At 45.0% G+C, this 23,368-nt stretch overlaps 3 protein-coding genes across 6 annotated transcripts in view; 2 read left to right on the forward strand and 1 right to left on the reverse strand.

Moving 5' to 3' along the window:
* ARMC6 (armadillo repeat containing 6) lies at window positions 1-7,344 on the forward strand. 2 transcript variants are annotated; one of them, XM_049809464.1, is made up of 9 exons: window positions 1-199; window positions 755-907; window positions 1,355-1,437; window positions 2,163-2,733; window positions 3,215-3,360; window positions 3,945-4,076; window positions 4,602-4,739; window positions 5,616-5,802; window positions 7,209-7,344. In XM_049809464.1, exons 2-9 carry the CDS (start codon window positions 787-789, stop codon window positions 7,250-7,252), a joined length of 1,422 nt encoding a protein of 473 aa, XP_049665421.1. In that variant the 5' UTR covers window positions 1-199; window positions 755-786; the 3' UTR covers window positions 7,253-7,344. The 2 variants fall into 2 exon arrangements, with proteins under 2 accessions (XP_049665421.1, XP_049665422.1); XM_049809465.1 differs by lacking the exon at window positions 7,209-7,344 and having other exon boundaries at window positions 3-199; window positions 5,616-7,156.
* The window catches only part of SUGP2 (SURP and G-patch domain containing 2), an 86,879-nt gene that overhangs the window by 11,705 nt on the left and 51,806 nt on the right, over window positions 1-23,368 (reverse strand).
* SLC25A42 (solute carrier family 25 member 42) overlaps window positions 5,715-23,368 on the forward strand; it is a 22,707-nt gene continuing 5,053 nt past the window's right edge. Inside the window, exons 1-7 of one of the 3 annotated variants that reach the window (XM_049809467.1) lie at window positions 5,715-5,802; window positions 16,846-16,968; window positions 18,093-18,204; window positions 20,535-20,560; window positions 21,409-21,575; window positions 22,231-22,347; window positions 22,840-22,991. In XM_049809467.1, the coding sequence (XP_049665424.1) occupies window positions 16,885-16,968; window positions 18,093-18,204; window positions 20,535-20,560; window positions 21,409-21,575; window positions 22,231-22,347; window positions 22,840-22,991 (658 nt within the window). In that variant the 5' untranslated portion in view covers window positions 5,715-5,802; window positions 16,846-16,884. Of the gene's footprint in view, window positions 5,803-7,899; window positions 8,019-16,845; window positions 16,969-18,092; window positions 18,205-20,534; window positions 20,561-21,408; window positions 21,576-22,230; window positions 22,348-22,839; window positions 22,992-23,368 lie in introns of those variants that run through there. The other 2 variants (XM_049809466.1, XM_049809468.1) reach the window with 2 other exon arrangements.

The following is a 23,368-nucleotide window of genomic DNA, read 5'->3' on the forward strand; positions in this document are numbered from 1 at the left end:
GTGAGGGGGACGGGCGTGACTTTTTGCCTTGGTGCATGCGCAGTGAGAGGGCTGAGCCAGCGGTGGGCGGGGCCGGAGGGTAGCGGGGCCCGGCCGCTGTGTACGGTGGCCGAGTAGGGCCGGTCCTCTCAGCGCGTTGCTCTTTGTCAGGCGGGAGGAGCCCCTCAGGGAGCGGCGCTGCGGGCGGCGAGGGACTGAGGTGGGTTGTGAGGAGAATCGAGGCCCTTTGCGCGCCTGGGAGCTCCCTCAGTACCTGCTCCCGGTTCCTGGGCCCTCTCCGGGGCAGGCCTCGCCGAAAGACTGAGGGGCGGGATCCAGGTGGATGGCTGGGCCTGCTGAGGGGGATGAAACTGGGGCTCACTGCGGGAACGGGGACGGAGACAGGCCAAGGGGCTCTGGGCTGTGTTAGCCCTTGAGCGTGTGGGGTCTCAGGGCTGTGTGTGTCCGGGCAGGCTGCCCACCGTGCGCCCGTGGCAGGCGAGGTGCAGTGAGAGCCGTGTCACGGTAAAACGGCCATCCGCAGCAGAACAATAGCGGGTTCCAGATCCAAATCCTGGGCCTCTGACATTCCTTTTTATTCCTTTTAATTGTTATGTTTCAGCCCGTTAAAAAAAAAGTCATCCCTTTGACCATATATTTTTTGCTTTCGAGTTCCGTGCTTTTCTTTTGAAAAAGAGCAAATCACTTCCTTTGGTTTTTTATTAACTTAAGAAGGTTTTGTACCAAAACTAGTTGTGGACTATCTTAATGACAGGACAAGAAGGCAGTTTATCCCGTTCGAGTAAAATGGGATCGAAACAGATTGCGCAGGAAACATTTGATGATGCAGTGCAAGAAAACATTACAGAATTTGAAATGGATCCAGAAGAGGCTGTGAGAGAAGCTGTGCAGCAGTTTGAGTCCCAAGGTATTGTAAATTCATCTGCTTTTGCAGTTCAGATTATTACAGACTGAGTTTTTGCGTATCTTAAAATTTAAGAGAACCTGCATGCAAAGATCGATCATCCAGTGTTGAAAAGAAGCCTTTGCGAAGTGGAACACAGACGCTATTAATGCTAACCTAGTTTCATGGAGTAATTATGACTGAAAAACTGCTTTGAGTGAAACTGCAGGGTGCAATTTTGTCGATGAGATTAAACTCTTTTTTTTTTCCCAGTTGACATTTAGCTAGAATTGAGGCTTTGTTCCAGGACATATTTGACCATTATAGTTAGAACTTCAGCAGCATTTCAGCATCTTTGTGCATTGATCTGTGCTTTACAATAAGTTCATCTTTGTTGACTGTGGTTAACTTGACAAATTTTTCCCAAGCTCCTGTAACTAATACTAATCTTGTTTTTCTTTTTCCTTTTAGGTGTTGACCTAAGCAATATTGTGAAAGCTGTGCGGCAGCCTGCCTCTGAAAATGGTCAAAAGCAAAAGCATGAAATTTTGCTGGTAGGAGCACAAATTTATGTTGTCTTCTAAGGATCAGGGTTATATAATAGTTTAAGTAATAGACTGAGAATAATGAGACATACCTTCTACTTCTGCCTCTGTCCCATTTCTCTGTGAGCTCTTCGACAAGCACTTAATCCCATCTATTCTGCAAACTAGGAATAATATGAAAGTTCAAAGAGCTAGCTTGCACTTTTCAGTGGCAGTATCTGTGTAAAGAGCAAAATGCCAGCATTTCTTGCCTAGGAAATGGAGAGGCTGCCTTTCATAACTTAGAAGCAGATTCTCCTGTTGTCAGGTAAAGTCAAAGCACAGAAGAACTTTAATGAAAGAAATACAAGTTACCTAAGTGGTAGCTGTTAGCTAGCTCTTCTGAGGGTAGGTGAAAAGATTGAATATGGTCCCTCTCCAGCAAGACTAAAAGTATTCACGTGCACCACTGACCCCTGTGAATTGTGCTGGTTGGACCCAGTTCACCCACTGGTGGTCAGACTGGCATGCAGTGATGGCTTGCCAGTGGTGGCAGAAGTACAGATTCCTCTAAGGGTTCTGTGTGTGAAGACAAAACGCTGCTCTTCAAGACAGCCATTTCTTAGATATGTCAAACTAATTTTAAATTTATGAGAATACTATTATTATAAATAAACAAATTTGGATGACTATAAAGAACTGCTCTTGTTCCTTCACAGTTCAGATCAAAAATTAACTATTGGTCTCTTCTTTAGACTTTAGATTCCCTTGGGAGAGCTGTTGCTGACTCTGATCTTGCTGAGATGGCTGAGCAGCTAGTGGTCTTCACTGATCAGTGCAAAGAACAGCTGGCTTTCCGCTACCTGGCTGGGCAGAATGGTGCCTATTCTGTGGTATTCTCTGCCTGCCAGTTGGCTTCAGGAGACAGAAATTTAATGCTGAAAGCCTTTTATACGCTGTCTGCCATCTTGGATGGGCAGCCAGACCTACTTGACTCCGCTGGCCAGGATCTACTGCTACACACTCTGAAGAAATATAGGGACGATGCGGAAATGACGCTGGCTGGGATCCGATGCATTCGGCACGCCTGTCTGAAACATGAGCAGAATCGTCAGGACTTTGTGAAAGGTGGGGTTCTGCCACTTCTGACTGGAGCTATAGTCCAGCACGGAGACAGTGCCGATGTCGTCCGAACGGCCTCCTCAGCGCTCAGGGTCATGACATTTGATGATGACATCCGTGTGCCCTTTGGTCATGCTCATGATCATGCTAAAATGATTGTGTTGGAAAACGATGGGTTGAGAGTCCTCATCGAAGCTGCAAAAGGTAAAATTAACCCCATGATTGTTGATCCTAATTTTGAATTATCTGTGCTTTCTTATCTCAAAACTGCGCTTTGTCATAACTTGAAGCTCCCCAGAGATGATTCAGAAATTTGCCACTAAGTGATGTTTAATTCTTTTGATGAAATATGCCCCGAGAGAGAAAAATAATATGACCTCTCCAGAGGCTAGCAGCAGCACCAAGGTGGCAGTTATCAGAGCTCTTTGTCAGTCTGTCTAGGAAGTATTTTACAGCCCAGTGCAGGTTTACAGGCACGTTATCCCTGCTGAGGTGCTGCATTCTTGCCAAGAAAAGATGTTCTGTCTCAGTCTAGATACAGAGTGAACAGGACGTCATCTGTGCTGTTTTAATATAGAAAGTGAAATACACTGTTTCCTGTGTTTCTTTAATGAAGCAAAGTGAAACACCTTGATTCTGCGGCACCCCTCCTTGCTCATAGTTACTCATCATCTTTCCTCTGCAGCGTTCACAGATAACTCCAGTGTTCTCAGTGAACTCTGTGCCACCCTTTCTCGCCTCTCTGTCAGGAATGAATTCTGTCAAGAAATTGTGGATCTTGGCGGCTTAAATTTTATGGTGGCGCTACTGGCTGACTGCATTGACCATCCGGTGAGTGATGTAAAGTGTACTTGGGAGTGGAAGTAATACAGCAGGGCGTGCTTTCTAGTTTAAAGTCCTGGCTGTGAATGGGCCTTAGACTATGCATTATTTTAGGTGCAGTTAGGGTTGAAACCCCAACCATTGATCCCTATTTACAGCCTTATATATGGAACTAGGTCACATGTGCCCTGTCAGACAAGAACACAGTAATTCTGAGCCCCTTGCTCATAGTTACGCCCTCTGTTCTCCACGCTCCATGAACAGAACTGTGCTTGCTCCCAGAAAAGCTGAGCTTCTGGTTTTCCATCAATCTCGCTAGAGGAGATTCAAGAGGATTTAGATGCTTGAGTCCCAGAGGGCTGATGTTTGATTCTTTAAGCTTCGTTGAAAACCTCTGCCAAACTAACAAGGTTCCTTCTTACTCTAGCAAGAAAGTGTGTCCGAGGTGTGAGTGACTGAGAATAGTGTTGCTGTTCAAAACTGGGAATGACAACTGTTTGAATGGAGTTGCTGGGGGATGTTCTGGTTGGCTTTCAAAAGCCTGTAAACCTTTCTCTGCAGCTTTCTGAGCTGTTTTTTCTTGATGAACACAGGATGTGGTAAAGCAGGTGCTGAGCGCCATCCGAGCGGTTGCAGGTAATGACGACGTGAAAGATGCCATCGTTAATGCTGGGGGAACAGACCTTATTGTACTCGCTATAAGCCATCACCTTGCCAACCCTCAGGTACGCACCTAAGTGGTTGATGGAGTCCCTCCAGGGCTGGGAATGGAGATCAGGTTTGGGCTGCATAATGTAGCAGTGTAACCTGTCTTGTGTAGGGAGCAACCCACAGCGTTGCTCTGACTGGTGATAAACAACTTATGCTGAGAGCAGATATATTCTAAGTATAGTTATTAAATGATTGCAACTGAGCAATTGATTAAACCTTTAACATCCTGTTGTTGTGGAGTGGCTAAGTGCATGCTTTGGCAAATATTTGTGTAAATGTAAAGGTATGTCCACTCTAATATATTAGGGTTTTTTCTTGTTCCTGAATCAGATGGATACTGGATACAGTGTTTTGCACCTCTGGGTGTAAAACTTGCTTTACATGCCAGAGAAGCAGCATGTTTCAGTGGAAGAAACTTTAAAAAAAAAAAAAAAAATAATAAAAAAATTTAAAAACGGCCAGAAAAGGAAACAAACTCCAAACACTTTTTTTTCTTTAAAGCAACATTTTCAGCCAGTGAGTGTCTCTCTATCTTGCAGATCTGTGAGCAAGGTTGTGCAGCCTTGTGCATGTTGGCTTTGCGCAAACCCGAGAACTGTAATGTCATCATGGAAGGTGGAGGGGCGTTGGCAGCTCTTCAGGCCATGAAAGCACACCCACGAGAAGTGGCTGTACAGGTATTTGCCTCAGAGCACTTGATTATTTATTCAGGATTGGTGTTGGCTGTGCTCACCACTTCATTGGGATTTTGTCCTTTACTTGATAATACGAAAAGGTTCTGAGTATGTTGGGAATGCAGCATCTAAATGCAGGACTCCCTGTCACTGTGATGTGATCGGAGCAAAATTTAGTTTGGGTTTCAAACCCACCTGAATTTACCTTCAAGTGACTGTGAAATGCCATGCTTCTCTTCCAGGCATTACTTCTCCTCCCCCTCCTTCACGGAGCAGGATAAGGATAGGCTCTTTCAGACCCACCCTGTGCTATGATGTTATCTGTCCTATAAGAGACATTGCCATCTATTCTCCAAAGTCGAATAAAACACCTACATGGCAAGAAGTTAGCCTCTGGTTTTCCTGCAAGTCTCAGTAGGCTCTGTGTCCGCTTTTCTGCTCTCCAGAGTATTAAAATACCATAGACAATATTTTTCTCAAAGAGTAGTTTAAGCTAAGTGCCAGGGAAGGTGCCTGGAACAGCATACAAGGTGATGGAAAGATGAGTCTGCTGTAATTGGAGAATTCTGTCTTAGCTGTTCTTTAAAGAAATACTTGGGATTGCCTGGCTGGTGTTTGTGATTTGCTGGTGTTCTCACAGAAGCAGGAGGTTTTGTTGTATAAACTTTGAAAAGCGGCCATTTGTGAAATAGCCATGCTTTTGTCCATGGATTTATTCTTCCAGGAAATAGTTTGTTGCTGTCTACAGCATCTCATATTTAGTTGCCCAGAAAAAGTTCTTTATGTGAAGCCAGTTCTGCTTTGTGCATGCCAGCATCCTACACGGATGGTATTTCCCTACGAAAGATGCTAATATCTCTCATTTATCTCTCTCCTCAGAAACAGGCTTGCATGCTGATCCGCAACCTGGTCTCCCGGAGCCGGGACTTTTCTCAGCCCATCTTAGATATGGGAGCTGAGAACCTAATAACAGAAGCTCGTGCAACACACAGGGACTGCGATGACGTGGCCAAAGCCGCACTGCGGGATCTTGGCTGCAAAGTGGAGCTCCGAGAGCTGTGGACAGGTCAGAAGGGAAGCCTAGCTCAGTGAATCTCCACTCCACTGAGCCATGGAGCTTCAAGACATCTATGTACATGAAACCTAAGGGGGGAAAACAAAGTGGCATGGATTAATTTACAGTTACATTGAACTGGAATATCTGAAGCAAATGCCTGGCTTGTGAGGCTGCAGTGAACTTTTTATTGGGAGCTACAGCTGCAATGGCTTTATGCATTCACAGGCGGCAAATCAACTCTTGTGTAGTAATCATTCCCTGAATCATCTAATGCCTGAAGATGATCTGCTCCCCCCTGTTGTTATGTATGTTCCTTGTGTACAGAACGGGGCTGTTCCCACATGCTCTGTTCTATACAGGAAGAGCAAAAGCGGCTCTTTCCTGATAGGAGTTTGGTACGTACCATGGCAGCTGGTTCTGATTTGTTTCTCTGCCGATGGAGGCTAGCAGCCTGATCTGGTTAACGGGATGGATGAGGACAAGTCCCATCATTTGTGAATGTGTTCTGTCCTGTTGTACTATTCTGCTGTTATTTTACTGCTGACCATATTCTGTGTTGCTGCTTCGGTTTGGATTTTCAGCCAACATAACATTTTAAACAAAAGCAAAGTAAGCATTTTGGATAGCGTGGCCCAAAGCAACGTACTTTGATGTTGCCATTTGCATCCAGGAGGAAAGTTCATGTTCTCTTTCAGCAAGATGAGCAAGTTGGGGCGCCAGGGAGGGGACTGCTTGCGAGGATGGCAGTTTCAAAGCAGGGACAAACTGGCAGTGGTACCATACAGGAAGCCAGCACCAGGGAGCCCGGGCTTTGGTTATCTCTTAGCAGGGCGGTGCTTCCCTGAATCCAAGGGTGCTGTAATTTTAATGAAGAGGCCGTGTGCCTCGTGGTCTGAAGGCAGCTGTGGACTTGGGGGCAAAACAGGGGAGGTGAAACATCCAGAAAGGCTCTGAAGGCTCAGCTAAAGGCTTCCGTGTGCCCCTATTTCTTGCTGGGCTGTGTTGTTACTAGCCCTGCTCTGGTCCTGAACCTTCCTCCTGCGCTGCTACTGATGTTGTACTTGAGTGGATGTTTTCTAATGTGATATTCTCTGTAGAAATGTTGACCCTATAAAACATAAAAATGTACAAGGGTGGTTGGCTCTTTATGGAGCCTTTTTGAGGCAGGAAAAGAAAGGTGGTGGAAATGCCTGTGTGATGAGTTTGTAAGTAAAGCCTCCTTTGGCCCCGCGCTATCTGCCAGCAGATAGCAAAGGTCATTGTGTTCTTCAAAGGCCTCTAACCCCATGAGAGTGTTTGAGGAGAGGCTGCCTGGGTCTCCTCTCTTCCTGCTGGGCGAGAAGCTTGGTGTCTTTGCGTGCTGCTCTGACCTCTTCGCCAAGCTCCTCCAGTGAAGGTGCCCCTCTCCTTTGTAGCAGAGCGGCCAAGAAGAGCTGATGAAGAGACCCTGAGGTCCTAAGTCCTGTGGGTGCCCTGTGTTGGAGAGAGAGCCTGATTGCTCTGGGGAGCACGTTGGGTAGAGCCTAGCTCTCGGGTAAGTGAGAAGAAGCACCGAGGCTTAGGGTGGGAAAATCAAACATGGGGTTCCACCACAGCGGCAGGAAAGCTTGGATTTATCTCCCTTCCACTTTAAACAAGCATTGGTATAACGCTGAGCTGCTTGTAGCTGCAGTATCTTGGTTTTAATACCTGACGGGGCTGTGGGGAACGGACCGACCCGGGGGTGAAGGGGGCTGTTGGGCAGAGCCCAGCTGGGACGCAGCTGCAGCCCGGGCACGGCATCCTGCCCTCGGGGGACACCGGGGCCGGGCATGGCACGGGGGTCTGGCACGGTTCGCTGCCCCAGGAGCCGGGGAGGTGGTGGTGGGGGGGGACCCGGGCAGCCGGGGGAAGGCAGGTAGAGCCGGGCAAGGCCCTGCGCGGGATTTGCGCGCCCCTGCGCCGGGCGCGCCCCGCCTCCTCCCTCCACCCACTTCATACCGCGCTCCGCCCTCCCTCCGGCCGGCGCAGCCCTCCTCTTCCCGGCACCGGTTGGCTGACGCCGCCGCCTATCTGCGGACGCGCGGCCACTCCCCGCGCACCGTACTCCCCCCATCCCGCCGCTATTGGTCGTCCGTTAGCGCAAGCCCCGCCTCACGGCGGCCGCAGCGGGGGAGGGGGAGGCCTGGCGGCCGCGGGGGAGACAGCGGCTGAGGCGGCGCCGAGCGCGGAGCGGAGCTGAGCCGGTGAGTGCGGGCCCCCTCACGCCCCGGCGGCGGGCGCTGACAGGGACCTGGGCGCCCATCGCCGTGGCCTCGCTCCTGAGGACCGGGGAGGCCCCGGGACCGTGTGGCGGCGCGCGGGGCCGGGTGACATTGCCGCGGCCTCCCGCGGGGGTCATCGCCGCTTCGCCCCCCCCCCCCCCCAACCTCCCCGGTCTCTCTCCGTGTTGTCCCGGTGGGGCTCTTGGCTCTCTCCGGCCGGGTTTCGCCGTCCCCTTCTTGCCCGGGAATTCGGGGAAACGGCTGGAGCCTCGCCGCAGCAGAACGGTGTCGGCCTTAACCGTGGTCACCGCCGAGCTGCGGCACCGCGCCGGAGGCCCAGCCCGACCCCGGGTCGCGTTGCCCGGCTGCCCGCAGGCTGCCTTCCCGGCCCCTGCCTGCCTTCTTCCCGCCCCGCTGGCCATCTTGCCTGACCACCTGCCTGTCCTTCCACCTTGCCAACCTGTCCCGCTGCTCCTCTTGCCTGCTTCTGCCCCCCCCCCCCCCCCGCCTCCTGCCTGCTGCCTCGCTTGCCTGTCCCGCTTCTCGGGGGTGAGGCGGGTGTCTCTGTCAAGCCCATCAGGCTGCTTCTTCGCTTCAAAGTCTGTTGGTCAAAGCTGGGCTCAGATGAGCGCGAGTCCCCAGATGCGCGCTTCGATGCGAGGTGTGATTTTCTTGGTTTGTTTTGGTTTTTAAGTTGATGTGAACCCGAGAATGAGGCAAGCTTGTGTTTTTCTGCTGAGAGGTAGGTACCAGAGGGCGTGGAAGGCATTAAATGAAGTGCTCTCCATGTCTTCTGCTTCTATCCTAGTTCAGCGTAAGCAAAAAGTTGCAGAGCAGGGGTGACTTTCCTGCTTTGCCTTCAGATATGAAAATGGAAGAACCGCCTCGGTTAGGGTTTAAATTGTAACGTAAAAAGACACATGGAAAACTCTGGGAATGATTGTGCAGGGTTAATAAACGCTATGCCACCTTCTCTGCTGCGTGCGAACGCGTAGCTTGCTGTACCGCAGGCGTAGCAGTTGGTGCTGCAGTTGCTTTGTTGACCTTAAACCTGCACTCCCCTGAAGTTTGGAGGAGCTGAAGATGTGTTTGCGTTTGTTGACTGTGTTTTTCCTGTTGGCTGTTAATTTAGCAAACTGCATAGAGTGGATTTGGAGTCTGCTGTCACTTGGCTCTTTTTTGTGTTGGGTTCTTATGCATCACGGTCACATTAACTGCAAAGCTTTTTCTGGAGGTTGTGCACTCCTCCAATGTTTTTCTGTGGTTTGATGAATTTAGAGTGTTTTGAAAACATTCTGGTTTTTAAATGACTCTAGTTTGGGAGAAGGGTGTGTGTGTAAAGGAACAGAAGAGATGTCTGTGGGTGTTGGAAAATGGCTGAGGGAAGAGAGACTGTGTAATAAGGGTACTAGAGGGTTGGTATAATCATACCAACAACCTGTGGGTGAATATATTTAAAAATAGTCGTGTGATAGGGTGTCTAAACCACCGGGGCTGGGTTCTAGGTAACTCTGAGCATCTTTACATCCTGCTAGAGCGATGGATGCTCAACACTTATTTTTCTTTCTCTCAGCAAGTCAAAGTCATTGTTTAGGACTTCTGAATGTCGGTCCTGAGGAGAGCTGCTGTGGAGGGGGGGACTGGGAGTGTCCTTGGTGTTGGATTTCAGCAGGAACTCTCTGGTCCCAATGATTGCTTCAGGCAGGGGAATTTTAGCTCTTGATAGCCCAGCAGTAGAGTCAGAAGCTGCAATAATTTCTTTTTGCTTGACCTGCAGCTATAGCTAGTACACTGACTTAGGCAGTCCCCACTGCAAGTGGGTGTTTCAGGCATATCTGGCATGTTAAGCTTTGCTTCAAGAGGTTGCATTAAAACGTAAGGTGAGTACCAGTGCAGCCTTGAGTGTGTGGTTACCTGGTGAAGCAGAAGGGCTTGGTACAGGTCAGACAGGTTTGCTATTAGAAAAAAGCTCAGGAACCAGGAATAACTTTCTTCTAATAACTTTGCTGCTAATTGTAGGAAGATGCATTCAGGTTTGTACCTTCCTTGTGTGAAACTGGTACCAATACTTCATGCTGCAGTGCTGTTCTCTGTTATCCAGGTGATATACAAGTATTCCTGGTAGCTGTCTTAAAGGGGCATTATGTTTTGTCTTGTATGGAAAGGTGAGCTGAAATGCAGCTTATTCCAGGTCAGAAAAGAAACGAGTATTGGAGGGGTTCTTTGCTCTCTAGTTGTGCTTTAAATCTACTTCTTGCTGTTGTGCAGTTAACGGTGAAGGTGTGTCTCTGTCATGTGTTAGTGCTGCTAGGCCTGAGTTACTATAAGGTAATCAAAGTTAATTGGAATCTGTAACATTTAGGTTAAGCAGAGTTGATGCTTAACTTTGCATTAATTTTTGTACAATTTAGAGTGAGTACAACAGACAGTGGGGTGGGTAACTGGCAGTCTACCATGACCCTGCACAGCCAATATGGAAAGCATTGCCATTAGGAAATGACACCTGCTTGGCACGCTTGTGGGTCGTTCTGCTTAATGATGGAAGATTTTAGTTCTTTATTCTCCTTTTTTTCATAGCAGTTGAAACTGCTGGGCTCTTAGAGCAGAGATTGTAATTATCCGTTACTGTGATGAAATAGTTCTTGGCAAAGATTGCTCATGTATTGACTGGGGGTTGCTTGTATTCCAAATAATCGCAGTTTGAATTAAAAAATTTCACCTGTGCTGGGATCTGTCACTTTGGGACCTTGTGCATGCCTGTGGTGACATTCAGGTGAATATATCCAGGATCCACTGATGGGAAAGCTGGTATTTGCAAGGGCGTGCAGCAGGCCTGCTGACCAAGAGGTCATATACATATTTTACTGTCATTTCTTTGACACTACCATTAAGAAATAATTTTTGAGAGGAGTATTCAAGCTGGGAGGATGCTTGGGGTTTTGTGTGTGTGTGGTTGTTGATTTGTTTGTTTTTCTGCCTTCTGTTCCTGAAGGAAGGTGATTCCTGTCTGATAAATGGAGTGGGTTCAGCAGAGGGCCCCTTTGATTCAGTCTCCTTGTTTAAGTGCTCTGTTCTCCCTCAGATAAAGCTGTTGTCTGTCTTGCAGATAAGAACTGGTCTTCAGTTTTTGGCTGTGGAAAGCATAGTTGAGGTGTTCCCAGCAACAGTCGTCTTTTAGCAACCGAAGAATGAAGCACTGGTTCTTTTTCTTGCCAAGATTGGCTCTGTGGCTCATGCCTGCCTTCCAAGCTTCGTTCAAAATGCAACTCTCCTGGACTCCTCTGAATAATACAGCTGGCTTTGCTAGCAGAGGTTTAGATTTAACCATTTCTTAGTGTTCAACAGCTGGCTTAAGTCAGATAATCTAAAACCATGCAAAGAATTTATGCTCAGTTTTATTGGCAGAGTTGAGTTATATCTGGCTGAGGGAGGCAGGAGGAGCATTTATTTTGTACTTTGGAGCTAAGAAAGCATGTAAAAAAAAATTAAACTCTTCCAGACACTGTAATTTAGTGAGTCTTTTAGTCAATGATTCTTTCAAATCATGCTAACAGTTTCTGTACAGACCTTTAAAGGAAGAAGTGCAATGCACTATTCATAGCTAATGTTTTGGGATCAGATCTGTATGCAACTAAAAGATGAATGTGACTGAAGAGAGTTGAGTCTTCAGGGCGTATCTGGTTTTGATTTTTAGTGGCTTAATCAAACTGGAAGGCAAAGATGGACCTCAAGGGGCCATCTGGTTATAGTTCATCCCCCTGTTCTGAGTGTTTCAGCCCTTTTTTTCTGTGATTTTCTGTGATGCTTTTGCTCCAAGGGTGAATTTAAGGCTGCAGTAATCTCTGCTCTTACCACATTTCTCTCTCTGTCAGGCTCAATTGCTCAGTTTAACAATAACAATTGAAGGAAATCTAATTGAGCAACTTCCCTGGGTACTGTTTAACTTCAGCCTGCCTGGGAAAATGTGTGAAAAGTTCTGCAGGAACTCTTTTGGTTTTCTTTTTACCTAATTTAATTATACGCTTTCATTAGTGATGTTAACAACATAATAAAATGAAAAAAGAAGAATTAGGAACTGGATAGCTGTTGAATAATGAGGGAAGCTGGCATATCTGAGTGGAGTTATACAAGTGGCTTTACCTGAATGAAATTGAAATTCTGCCCCAGAGGTGAACTGTGACTTCATCCAAGTTCGTGCAACAGTAATGTCTGTGAGCGGTAAGTATGGTGGGTGCTGTACACAACCCCTAATTATTGAATAAAAAAGTCTTCTAAGTTCCTGTATGTGCCTTGTTTTGTCTCCTCATTTTTGGTAGTGATCAGAGAAAAGTGGATAGCAGGACTAAGTTTCTTCTGCCTATCATATAAATACAGTGTATTTTGTGGACATCAGGTTGTAGCAGCTGTGGCCTGCTGAAACTGTGTGGGTTTGCCATTACCTGTCTGTCAGGGCACTCCCATGTCCAGGGCTCTAAACTACTTTTATAATTACTACTGGGGTTGTCCGAGGAAAAAGCAAACATTTCCTAGCAAATTGCTGCCATTGGATTCAGATAGCTGATGGTGCTGCCTGTTTGCTTTGCAGCGTATCTGCTGTTCTTGCTGGATAGATGATATTCTTTCAGAAATCTTAGTGTTTTTTGACAGGTCTAAATTCCACTGGAGAGTATCAGACAAACATGTTTTTTGGTAATGACACGTTGCAAGCCAGTCTCTGGGCTGGATGCCCAGGCTTCTCCTGTTTTCTGACTAGGTTGTAATGTGAAAAGTGTAATGACTAGGTCTGGTTTTGTAGTTAAGGTATTTTGCTATGAATGGGTAGTTTCGGGTCTGCCTAGGTGCTGGCAGAATGGGAGTGGTTAGGATGTTAGTGAAGCCTGGAGAGGATGGGCAGTGTGATTTCTGCCCCCACCAGCTGTGAGTTTTTTGTGCAAAATCCAGATCTTCTCCCTCCCTCCTTCCTGCAGCTCCTAGAAGTTGGTGGTGTTAATCTGCCATAGGAAGGCATGTGTGTAGCTGGTAAAATACAAAAAGGAAGGATTTCAGGCAGGTTGTGCTGTAATGATGTGAACTGAAACTTTTTAAATAAGGTTTAATTTTGAAAAATGGAAATGTATAATAGTCTGCAAGCCTTTAGCAATGTGATTTTAATTGTACACACCCTAACTGGAGCATTTGTACTTATTTCTTAGTTGTGATGCTGGTTGCTGAAACTCATTGGCTCTTCTGCTGAGGAACTAACTATCTTAAGACTGTGTAATTTAAAATATGTGCAAATGAAATAGCTGAAATATAGCATCACGGCTGGATTCACGAGTGGCTTGGACAGCTAGAGCTGTTTTTTTCTCTGCACCCCCACCCCCCTTTGGGCAATGAACTGGCACCTGCCTGTAAGACATTCTCCCTAGTAGGTTGCTTTTATCATCTGAATAACTTGATTCTGTCTCGCCTGTCCTTTTAATCAAAATCACCACCAAGAAAAGCAGAATGTCTAACTTGTCAGAGAGTCAATTTGACAGCTTGATTGAACTTGCTCAGGTATTCATTAAGTGCCGCTAGAGAGAGCTGGGAGAATGGAAGGGAAAGACTAACAATGCTCTAGTTTTTAATGTGCAGAGCATACTCTGTGTATCTCCTGGTATGCAGGGAAGGAAACTTGTTTTAGTGCACAGATGTTTCTGCAATTGCTAGAACACGGGCAGGATACCTAGAAAGAGTCTCAGGGCTCAAAGGACCATCACAAAACAGACTATTGCAGCTAACTTCATCAGTTTGTCTAAGATGCCACTGCCAGAAACGAAGGGCCTGAGCTTCCCTGTTTCGCAACTTGGTAAATAATCTTTGTCTGTGAATTAGCCTAAGTTACAGGCAGTGTTTTACAATGGAGTTCAAACTGGATGCTGGAGTAAGTGCGTTGTACTTTCAATAAACTATGATGAATTTTGTTGTAAAAGCACAGTGTATGTTACTCATTAAACCTCTTTAACTTTTGAACTTGCCTTCGCCAGCAATTTTGCTTTCTCATTATATATTCTTTTAGGGGAATGGCTTGCTCTACAGCATGTAGTACTGAGGACTCTGGATCCAGATGTGTGACAAGGACTCGCGTAACTACAACATAAATAACACAGAAGTGTTTTATAAAAAAAATAAATCTAATCCGCAGCTATATTTTTCTTGTTTCCTGTGGCTTTGTAAACATAAGTAATGACTGTGTATGGAGCTATACAAAATACAAGGATTTAAAAAATATCCAGCTGCTCCATGTTGGGTTTCAGTAGATTACTTAATGAGCGAGTCAGATTGCTGTATATGCAAAATAATATCTGGCTTCTAATGGCCAGGCACTACAAATTCACACTGAAACTTTAAAGCAAAGCTTTGTTCTCTGTGGCTCCAATGTGTGTTATTGGTCATAACAGCCAGAATTCAGTTAATAACTTACCGACATCAGAATCCAGCCCAGCTCCAAAATAAAATACAGCTGCATTGCTTTGCAGCAAGCAAATGTGAATAAAAATAATAAATGCTATTTTTACATTTAAGCCTCTGCAAGTTTAGAGACTACATTTATGTAAAGCATGTGGGCAGTTTTAATGCATAAAACTGAGCATATAGACAGGTGTTTGTAAGATCAGGGCATTGGGCACTGAAAATAAAAAAAGAACTTGTCTGAATAGAATCAAAGAGAATATTGTTGAGTAAATGGATATCATCTTTATGCATGTGCGTGTTCTAAAATAAGTCCAGGCTTAATAACATCAGTTTAGTTTTTAAAATTTCCTTTTAGTCATCTCTTTCTCAATCATCTTTCAAAATCATGTTTTAAAATAAAGTTGTGTATTGCATTCTTAAGCTCTTTAGCACGATTTCTATTTTTGTGGGTTTATTTTTGGTAGAGATAAATCTGATATTGTGACCTACATTTCTTTGTTTGAAACAGCTAGGGATATCATCTCTACCTGTGATTTCTTTTCTGCTTTTGCTGAAAGGCATTGTTTTACAATATATTTTCCAGGTACGTGATATAAGAAGGAAAGGAGCTAACTGCACATAGTAATTAGAAATAATCAACAGTCTGTGTTCTTCAGAATAATTTAATGAAGTGCTCTGCTCCATAGTGTTATAAATCATCTTTGGTCTTGATCCTTACAGGAGTTTTTGTTCACATGGTCTGATGTGACCAAGCTTCCGTGATAAAACTTTTCAAGTGCAAACATTGATGCTGTTTAGGCTGTGCTTTAGTCTATCAGATGTTATCTTTCATTAAAATTTTGAGTTATTACTCTGAGCAACATCCTGCGATCTCCTCTTTTCGAAAACACCCTCAGGAGTTGTAAATGCATTGATATGTGTCTTCCCAAAGCTCTAGCAAGTGATGTCTGGCATTAAAGATACCCAGGTGTGTTTGTCCTCCTTTGGACTGAGTGCACAGGTCGTGCATAGCTTCATCATCACAAATTGGTCATGCACGAATACAGACAAGGCTGATCTGTCTCTGGCTTTGCGTTAATATCTCTGCTGCAACCAAGGGGTTTTGAAAGTGAAGTCTGGCACTAATTTATGAGAGCAATGTTGGGGGGGGGGGAAATAGGTCAGCAAGTATGAAAGGTGCTGACAAGCATATAATATCTAGAGATTGTTAAAAAGGGGGGAAAACAATAGTCTTAAGACGGTCTTTCCAAGTAATCAGGTTGTTGTGCCTGAGGTTTCCTAGGCATCAGAGATGGGCAGAGGTGAAGTAACTTGCTGGAGTACATGTGAGAAGGCTGTGGCAGAATGGGGGAGCAATTTGGGAATTCAGGTTTCCTAATACCACATTCCTTGAAAGGAAGCTAACAGAATGGAAAAGCAGCTATTTGAGCAGGCTTGTTGCTTAGAAAACTGATCTTTGGAGTTACACACGTCATTTGTGAATAGATTCACGCCTCTTGAGAGGCTACCTTTCTATGCTAACTCAAGTTTTTCAAACTTTAGCTCTTTCATTTCTGCATATTTAAGGATGAAAAAATTGCATCATAAAAAGCAGAAATATTAGAGAGTTAGATGCTAAAGTGATAGCTTCTACTTAAAGCATAATCTCTGCATTTATACTCTGCAGCTAAGGTTAGACTGACCTTGCCTTTCATGTGGCAAGTGAGAGCATGTATCACAGCAAGAAACATCTGTGCAAACTGCACTGATTCACTAGCTACAAGCACATGTGCATTGCAACCGTGAAGAAAGGGAGTTCTGAAATCACTGATATGCTGCTTTGTCAAATGACTAGCATCATCAAAATAGCTTTTATGGCACGTGTGGGGCATTGGATCTATCTATTTCCTAAAATAACCTCCAATTGCTTATGGCAGGCTTTGGGACTTACTGCTGCGACTATTTTTTCCATTTTCCAGGGCTGGGTTTTAAATTTCTGTATGCCTTCTCCAATATCTAGATGCTCAGCAAGCAAACTGAGTAGCAACCAAAATTCTCACTGTAAGCAATGGAAGAGGATCTGATTCTTCTGTCTAGAAACTATGGATATTTTGATGTTGTAACTTGCAGCTGAGTTCCTTGTGGGCTGAAAAGAGTGAATACGAATACAGTTTTTGCGTAGCACAACCCCCCCCCAAATATGCTTGCACCTTAAAGAAAGGAAAAGGCGCTAGGATCCTGGAAATGCTCTTCATCTGGGAGCTTGGAAGGGGAGGTTTCCTACTGAAAATGGCCCTGGGAGTAGGTCGCTCCTCCTTTCTGTACAAGCTTTTTACTACCTGTGTATTTCCTACTTTTGACCCTAACTCTTGCTTTGTTCTTGTTTTCAATTTAGGAGCCGTAGCTCTTCTGCCCACTTGTAAGTGCAACTGGTATGGGTAATGGTGTGAGAGAAGGTCAAGTGGATTTCAAACGGCAGGATGTGGAGCCAGTTACATCAACCCATCTCCCATCAGAGGTGAGAGCACAAGATTGTTGGGTATATGCAGTAGGTTTGAGAGAAGAGCTGCGTGGCTACCAAAGGAAGCATCTCAATGGAATTTGAGCTGCGGAGTCCTGAAAGAGCTGTAGTGTATGTGCAAGTCAGAAAAATTGTAATTTTCTGCTTTCTCTGAGGATGGCCAAGCAGTTCCAGCTCTCTGGGAAGAGGCTGGGCATTGCTCACAGCTGACAGGCAGGCAGGGCTGCATTCCTAGTTCAAGGTTATGTCTTGTTATGTCTTTAGTGGCAGAGCTGGGAAGAGAGCCATAAGTCTTGGTTTCCCTGCTCTTGCTGCTGTTGCTAGACTCTTGTTAGAAACACTGGTAGAGAAGGTGACACTGAACCTTGGCCTAATTTAGACCAAAACTCTGGCTGAAGTTCACGCAGTGCTGCCTTGCATGGCTACCCTTGCATTTAGCACCAGACAGGCAGAGCTGAAAGGGAAAATTGAACTGAACCATGTATTTTGTTAATAAACATTAACTTTTTGATTGTGAAGCATTCTGAAAAAATAAAAATCTTAACTCCACTTCATGAGAAGCATATCAAAAGTTAACGTTCTTAAGCCTTGTCTTGACTTGTCTTTCAGTCCGTAACCTTTACAGTGTTAGATTTCAAGTCATTTACTTGGTTTCTGTCCATGTGTTATGAGAAGATAGCTTCTTTATAAATATGAACTGTGGCGGGAATGTCAAGAATAAAAATGCTTCCATTCCATTTATCATAGTAGGAAACCTGTCTTGTTTTAATCTTAGGATCTTGGGAACAATGTGGAAATAGGGCTTGTGTGTTACTAGAAGGGCAAGAAAGAAATGTGCCTCTCTACATGCCTAAATCATGAGGAGGTAGCGGCTTGGCTTTTAGAAATCTGAATAGGGAGAAAACAGTACATGTAAGAGGTGGCAGACCTTGGAACTTTGCATCTTGGCAGACAAGTCTAATCTTTGTGCTTCATGATCTGACCAGGAATTTACTGTGCTTGAAATTTTGAAGAGAATTTTGACCCAAGCCCTTGAGAGGGGGGAAACACTGCAGAAAGGAAAAATATTACACCTTTTGCTTAGGATTGACTGTGTCATACTAAACAATGCTTTGTTCCAGGATAACCAGGAGAAAAAAAAAGTACTCAACTCCCTGATGTCTGGTGCATTGGCTGGTGCTGTTGCTAAAACTGCAGTAGCTCCACTGGATAGAACAAAAATCATGTTTCAAGGTGAGTCCTGTTGGCTTTTGCAAAATGCTCTTACTTTATTGTTAGCAAAATCTAAAACAGCTTCTCTGATCTGTTCAGCCAGCCTGTTCTCCAGTGCTTTGTCCTTCTTCAATCTGCAGAGACCTGGCAGGATGCAGACAGAATAGTGACGTTACCACAATGAATTGAGTCTAAAAACCTATTGTTTGATTCTTGGTAGGATTATTGCAGGTGTCAATCAGCTGTGCATCTGGCCCGTACTGTTGGATCCAAGTCTCATGGTAGTCAGCAAGAGTTTTGCTTTTTCAGTGTAACACAGATGCACATATTACTGGTTAGAGATAGATGCCTGTGGCTTACAAACGTTGGCTGGCCACATGTGTTCTGTGACGTAAGGGAGAGTTTTGGAGTACAGAGTAAATAGGCACTGTAAAGGCAGCATTTGAGGGGATGATTGCTAACACTCCAGATTTCTGTGTCTGTTCAGTTTAGAGAAATAAGGTGGGAAAGGGAAAGGAACAACATAAGGAGATGTGGTGACACTGTAGGGACGTAATTGAGCTGTTTGAGTTTCTTGCTAAAGGCTGGATGCCAGGCTAATGCCTGCTCAAATGTATGCAGTCTTTTCTACTAAGAGTTGCATTGTATTGCAGCTGAATTGTTTTGGTTAGAGTTGAAACAAGCATTGAAGCTGGCATACCTAGCTTTGTATTACAAAGCCCTTTTTGGAACCCGTAAAGTGTGTAACTGAAAATGAAATGAGTCTAATTGGAGTAGAAAATTCTCACGTGTTTAGTAGGATTTGGGATTCAGCCCCATCATGGGCTCTGTTCAGTTCCCCTGTTTCAGTGCCGGAACTGTCAGCTACACTAATTGTCCCAAAGGGAATAGTGCAGACTGTTAATACAGTAGACATTTGGTGAGGCCAAGAATTTTAAATCTGGTTGACATCCCAGATTAAATGAATTGGGTAGGTTTAATCTAATCCCTGGATGAGATTTAATTTTGAATTGACTTTCATTTGACATGATTTTCATTCTCAACATAGCAGGGGCTGAGGTCTGGAATAGCGGGGATATAGATCAGGGAGTTCAAGCTGTAGGGAGCTAAAGCCTGGGCTGGCTGCAGGCTGGGATTGCATCTGTGACCAGATGCTTGTGCAGCAATGAGTACGTGCTGTGCTTTCTCACTAGAACAAACACTGTAGTTCATCTAAGGTTGGAAATGTCAGGATCAGAGGTGAGGTGGAAACAGCAGAACTGGGGTGAGTCAACAGCTGTCCATATAAATCACCTTTAATTTGTATAGGCCTACATTTATAAAAAGACCTGTTTGGTTTGGCCCATTAAACTCGCTGCAAAGGGTATGATTAAAACGTGCCCGTTCTGACCAACTCTTTAGTATCTAATGGATTTCATAGTCTCTTGCTCTCCTAAAGGTTTTTACTCTGGGGCCTCTTCCCTCTCTGTGAAAAGGGGAAGCATCTTTGGGTCATGTGAGTGTAGGAAGGTTGTCCCTTGAACTAGAGACTGAAGAATTTTCCTGTGGGAGAGGGAAAAGAGCTCTTTTCCATTGCAGAGCCAGCTGCAATTGGTTATTGAGGTGTTTTTATTTCTTAAAAAAAAAAAAAAGTGTTGAATTGCATAAAGGAGCAACGTGGTGAAAATGTATTTGCATGTGATTGTTTGATACACTTGAGAGGTTACAAGTCTCAAAGGAGTTTGAAAGAAACTGCAATAGACACTTAATTGGAACCATGTTTCATTAGCGTTGCTGTTCGGGTTTTAGCCTGGGTTTCCTTCCTGCTGTAGGAATGTTACAAAACAGAGCTGCTGTATGCCAAATAAATCTTGCTTCCAAATGCCTTGTGTATTACATAGTTAAAGAGATGCTGTCAGTTTGAATGGATGCAAGAAAAGAAACTGAGTGTTCATTTGAGTTTTGCTAGGATGAAACCATTCTTGCGTGGAGCCTCACTAAACAGACCCGTTCTTTGCTGGATTGTGGCATTAGTTTGGAACCTGTGCATGGAAATGCTCTACTAAAATAAGTGGTCGGTGCAGTTTTGATTTTTTTTTTAATTTTTTATTTATTCATTTATTTTTAGTGCTTTAAGAAGCGTGACACAAACAGTTTCTTCATAACAGTAGATGGAAAAATGAACTTGTATGCTAAAGAGAGTTTGGGAGCACTTACCTGTGGAAAGTCTTTGTTTATTAGAAAAAAATCTCAATTTTCTCTTGCATTAATTATTTTGCTTCTATTTTTATCCCTTAGATAAAATGCTTGTATGGTTTATTTGATCCGTCTAAATGTATTGCAAGACCTAATGCTCATTTTTTCTTTTTTAGTGTCTTCAAAAAGATTTTCTGCCAAGGTGAGGTGATGTGTCTCTCTCCTGTTGACCTGAAGTGTTTGATTAATGGTAGTAATAGCCCTAACAGCATCTTCTGTTTGTATTTATTTAACTTTCTTGCTTGGGTTTTATTAGCAGCAGTCATAGTGAAAGAGCATGGAGGGAAAGACTGGAAACCGTACTGTTTATAATACTTCTTAGGACAGTGCTCTTTCATGTTCATGTTTTTGTCCAGTGCCTAGCACAGAGGGGCCTCAGTCCTCGTTCATACTCCAGGTTCCACCTGTGACATGACAATAAATGTTGTGGCATTGCTCAGGGCTTTGTTTTGTTAGGCCTTCACCTCTAGTGGTTGCTTTCTTTCCCCCAACCACCATTGGAGTTGTTTCAGAGTATATAGGAAATTTGAATTTGGGAGCTGGTCGCTGTCATGGCTTGCTGAATGTTTTGTTGCATGTGCATTACAGCTGTTCCATGTGTGCTGTGCTAATATGTGTAATCCAAATGTTTCTGTCTTACACTAAGAAGATTAATTTGGGTTGAGAAATGGTTTGTGCAAACAGCAATCCAGCTCTGTGCCTTACCCTCAGAGGGAAAATGAAGATGTCTTGAATCTAAAACTCTGTCTTCCTGACTCCAGTTCTTTTTCGCTCTAACGTATCTGATTTGGTCTCCCCAGAGAAGACATTTTAGTTGTCTTATTCTGGAGTCACGATTGCGAGCATAAACAGCTGATATCAGCTTACTGTGGTTGGGGTGGGAAGGAGGATTTGGAGAGGTTAAGCTATAGGGTCACCTTTTCCCCCTCTATTGTTCGGACTCCCTCTTATCATGATCTCCCTGTCTGACCTTTGATCCGTTGCCTGCAGGAAGCCTACAGGCTGATTTATCGCACCTACCTCAATGAAGGCTTCTGGAGTCTCTGGCGGGGGAACTCAGCCACCATGGTCCGTGTGATCCCTTACGCCGCCATTCAGTTCTGTGCGCACGAAGAGTACAAGCAGCTCCTGGGGAGTTACTACGGCTTCCAGGGAAAGTAAGATGCAGCGCGGCTTTGATCCTTGCAGAGGAGGATGGAGCAGTTTGTGGGACCATAGATGGTAGGGAGGGAGCACGTTTCTCTGCTTTGTGCAGGCCTGCTGAGTTGAAAGCTCTGTTGGTACAGAGTTGTGCCAGCCCCTCTCATGATGGCTTCGCAGAACAGGGTGTGTGAGGGGGCTAAGCAAAAGGCTGGGCTTCTAGTCTTGCACAGGGGAGATCTTTGTGAGAAGAAGACCCTGTCTTCTAGAGGCGTGAGCAAGAAGTGGCCTAGACATTGAGTTAGCACTTCCCTGTGCTGAGAGCGGGCAGGCAAAACAAAGAGCTTTTCTTTGCAGGAGAAGCAACAAGACCCAGCCTTGTGCTGTTATCTGAGCCGTGCGTGTGGCCTGAGCCTCTTGCTCTTGGGCATGTAGTGTCTGAGACACCCCAAGTCAGGCTTGCTGTCCTCAACAGAGATTTTCTCTAAGCCTCCATCTTGAACAGCTGTGGCAAACCACAGCTGTTTCAACCCCCACCTACCTACCCACCTCTCTTCAGTACACAGGCAGGGAAGGGATTCAGTAGCAGATAGAGTAGAGCCGTGCTCAAAAGCCACATAGTATTTCCATCTCCAGGTGATCTGTTTGGTCTCTTCTCTCACCTTACTTTAGAGCGCTGACACCCTTTCCTCGATTCATTGCTGGCTCTCTGGCAGGCACAACGGCTGCCATGTTAACCTACCCCTTGGATATGGTCCGTGCTCGAATGGCTGTCACGCCGAAGGAGATGTAAGTGCCTAACAAAAGCAAGTACAAGCACCACGAACAAATGCAGAACTTTCTTTTAAGGTCAGATGACTTTATTCCCATTTTCTGGGTCACTTCTTGCTCAGAGCCTTTGGTGTAATAAACCTCTTACTGCTGGGGTCTGAGCACTGATTAAATGACCAGAGCCCTGGTTAGTCCAGGGGCTGGAAGGAGATCGATACTGAAAGACCTCACTAGTAAAACCTGTGTGTTGGTTCTTTAGGAGGCCAGCTGGCACAATGCCTCCGGAAGAGATCTAACAGACAGGATAGCTTGTTATGATAGGGCTATAGGAGAGCTGGTGACTGGCTTCTCCGTTTCCAGACGGGCTTCTGAAATCCTTTCTGAGCTGTTCGATGAGCTTGGAGCTGAGTTACTTAATTGTTGATTCTTCAGAAAGCCCTGTTGGAAATATTACTGGTGTGTGCAGTCACTAACTAGCACAGATTTGGTTTTCTTGTGTCCACATACTAGGTACAGCAATATTGTTCATGTTTTCATCCGAATATCCCGAGAAGAAGGATTAAAGACATTGTATAGGGGATTTACACCAACCATCCTCGGAGTGATTCCGTATGCCGGGCTCAGCTTCTTCACCTATGAGACGTTGAAGAAACTACATGCAGGTAAAAGCAACTTGGTTTGCTTCCAAGTGAAATGGTGTAGGCTTTTGGCCAACTTGAGATGTTTGAATTCAGTGGTACAAGTCCTTTTCCTGGCCTCGAAGCCAATTGCAAAGTTCTGTGCTTGTGGAGGATGCCTTGTGCCTCCGTCTCTCCAATTCCAGACTATGAAGAAGGCAAGCTGCAGAAAAGCAGTATCTCTGTCTTGCAGAGGAACAAGAAGGTGCGAGTCCTGGGTGCAGAAGGACTTGGTCACATACTAAGTCAGCTAACAACCAAGTTGGGAACAAAATCTCAGGAGCTCTGGCACTCAGTACTGTCTTTGGCTCTCAGCCCACTTGACCTTAATCATGTGTTTATTACAAGAAGCTTTCTACACT

Source organism: Accipiter gentilis, chromosome 8, assembly GCF_929443795.1.
Source record: "Accipiter gentilis chromosome 8, bAccGen1.1, whole genome shotgun sequence".
In the NCBI taxonomy this organism is placed as follows: domain Eukaryota; kingdom Metazoa; phylum Chordata; class Aves; order Accipitriformes; family Accipitridae; genus Astur; species Astur gentilis.

Coding starts and splice junctions, on each gene's coding strand:
- ARMC6 (XM_049809464.1), top strand. CDS start 787: ATGGGATCGAAACAGATTGCGCAGGAAACATTTGATGATGCAGTGCAA. Junction 908..1,354: donor GCAGCAGTTTGAGTCCCAAG/GTATTGTAAATT, acceptor TTTTCCTTTTAG/GTGTTGACCTAAGCAATATT. Junction 5,803..7,208: donor GCTCCGAGAGCTGTGGACAG/GTCAGAAGGGAA, acceptor TCTCCTTTGTAG/CAGAGCGGCCAAGAAGAGCT.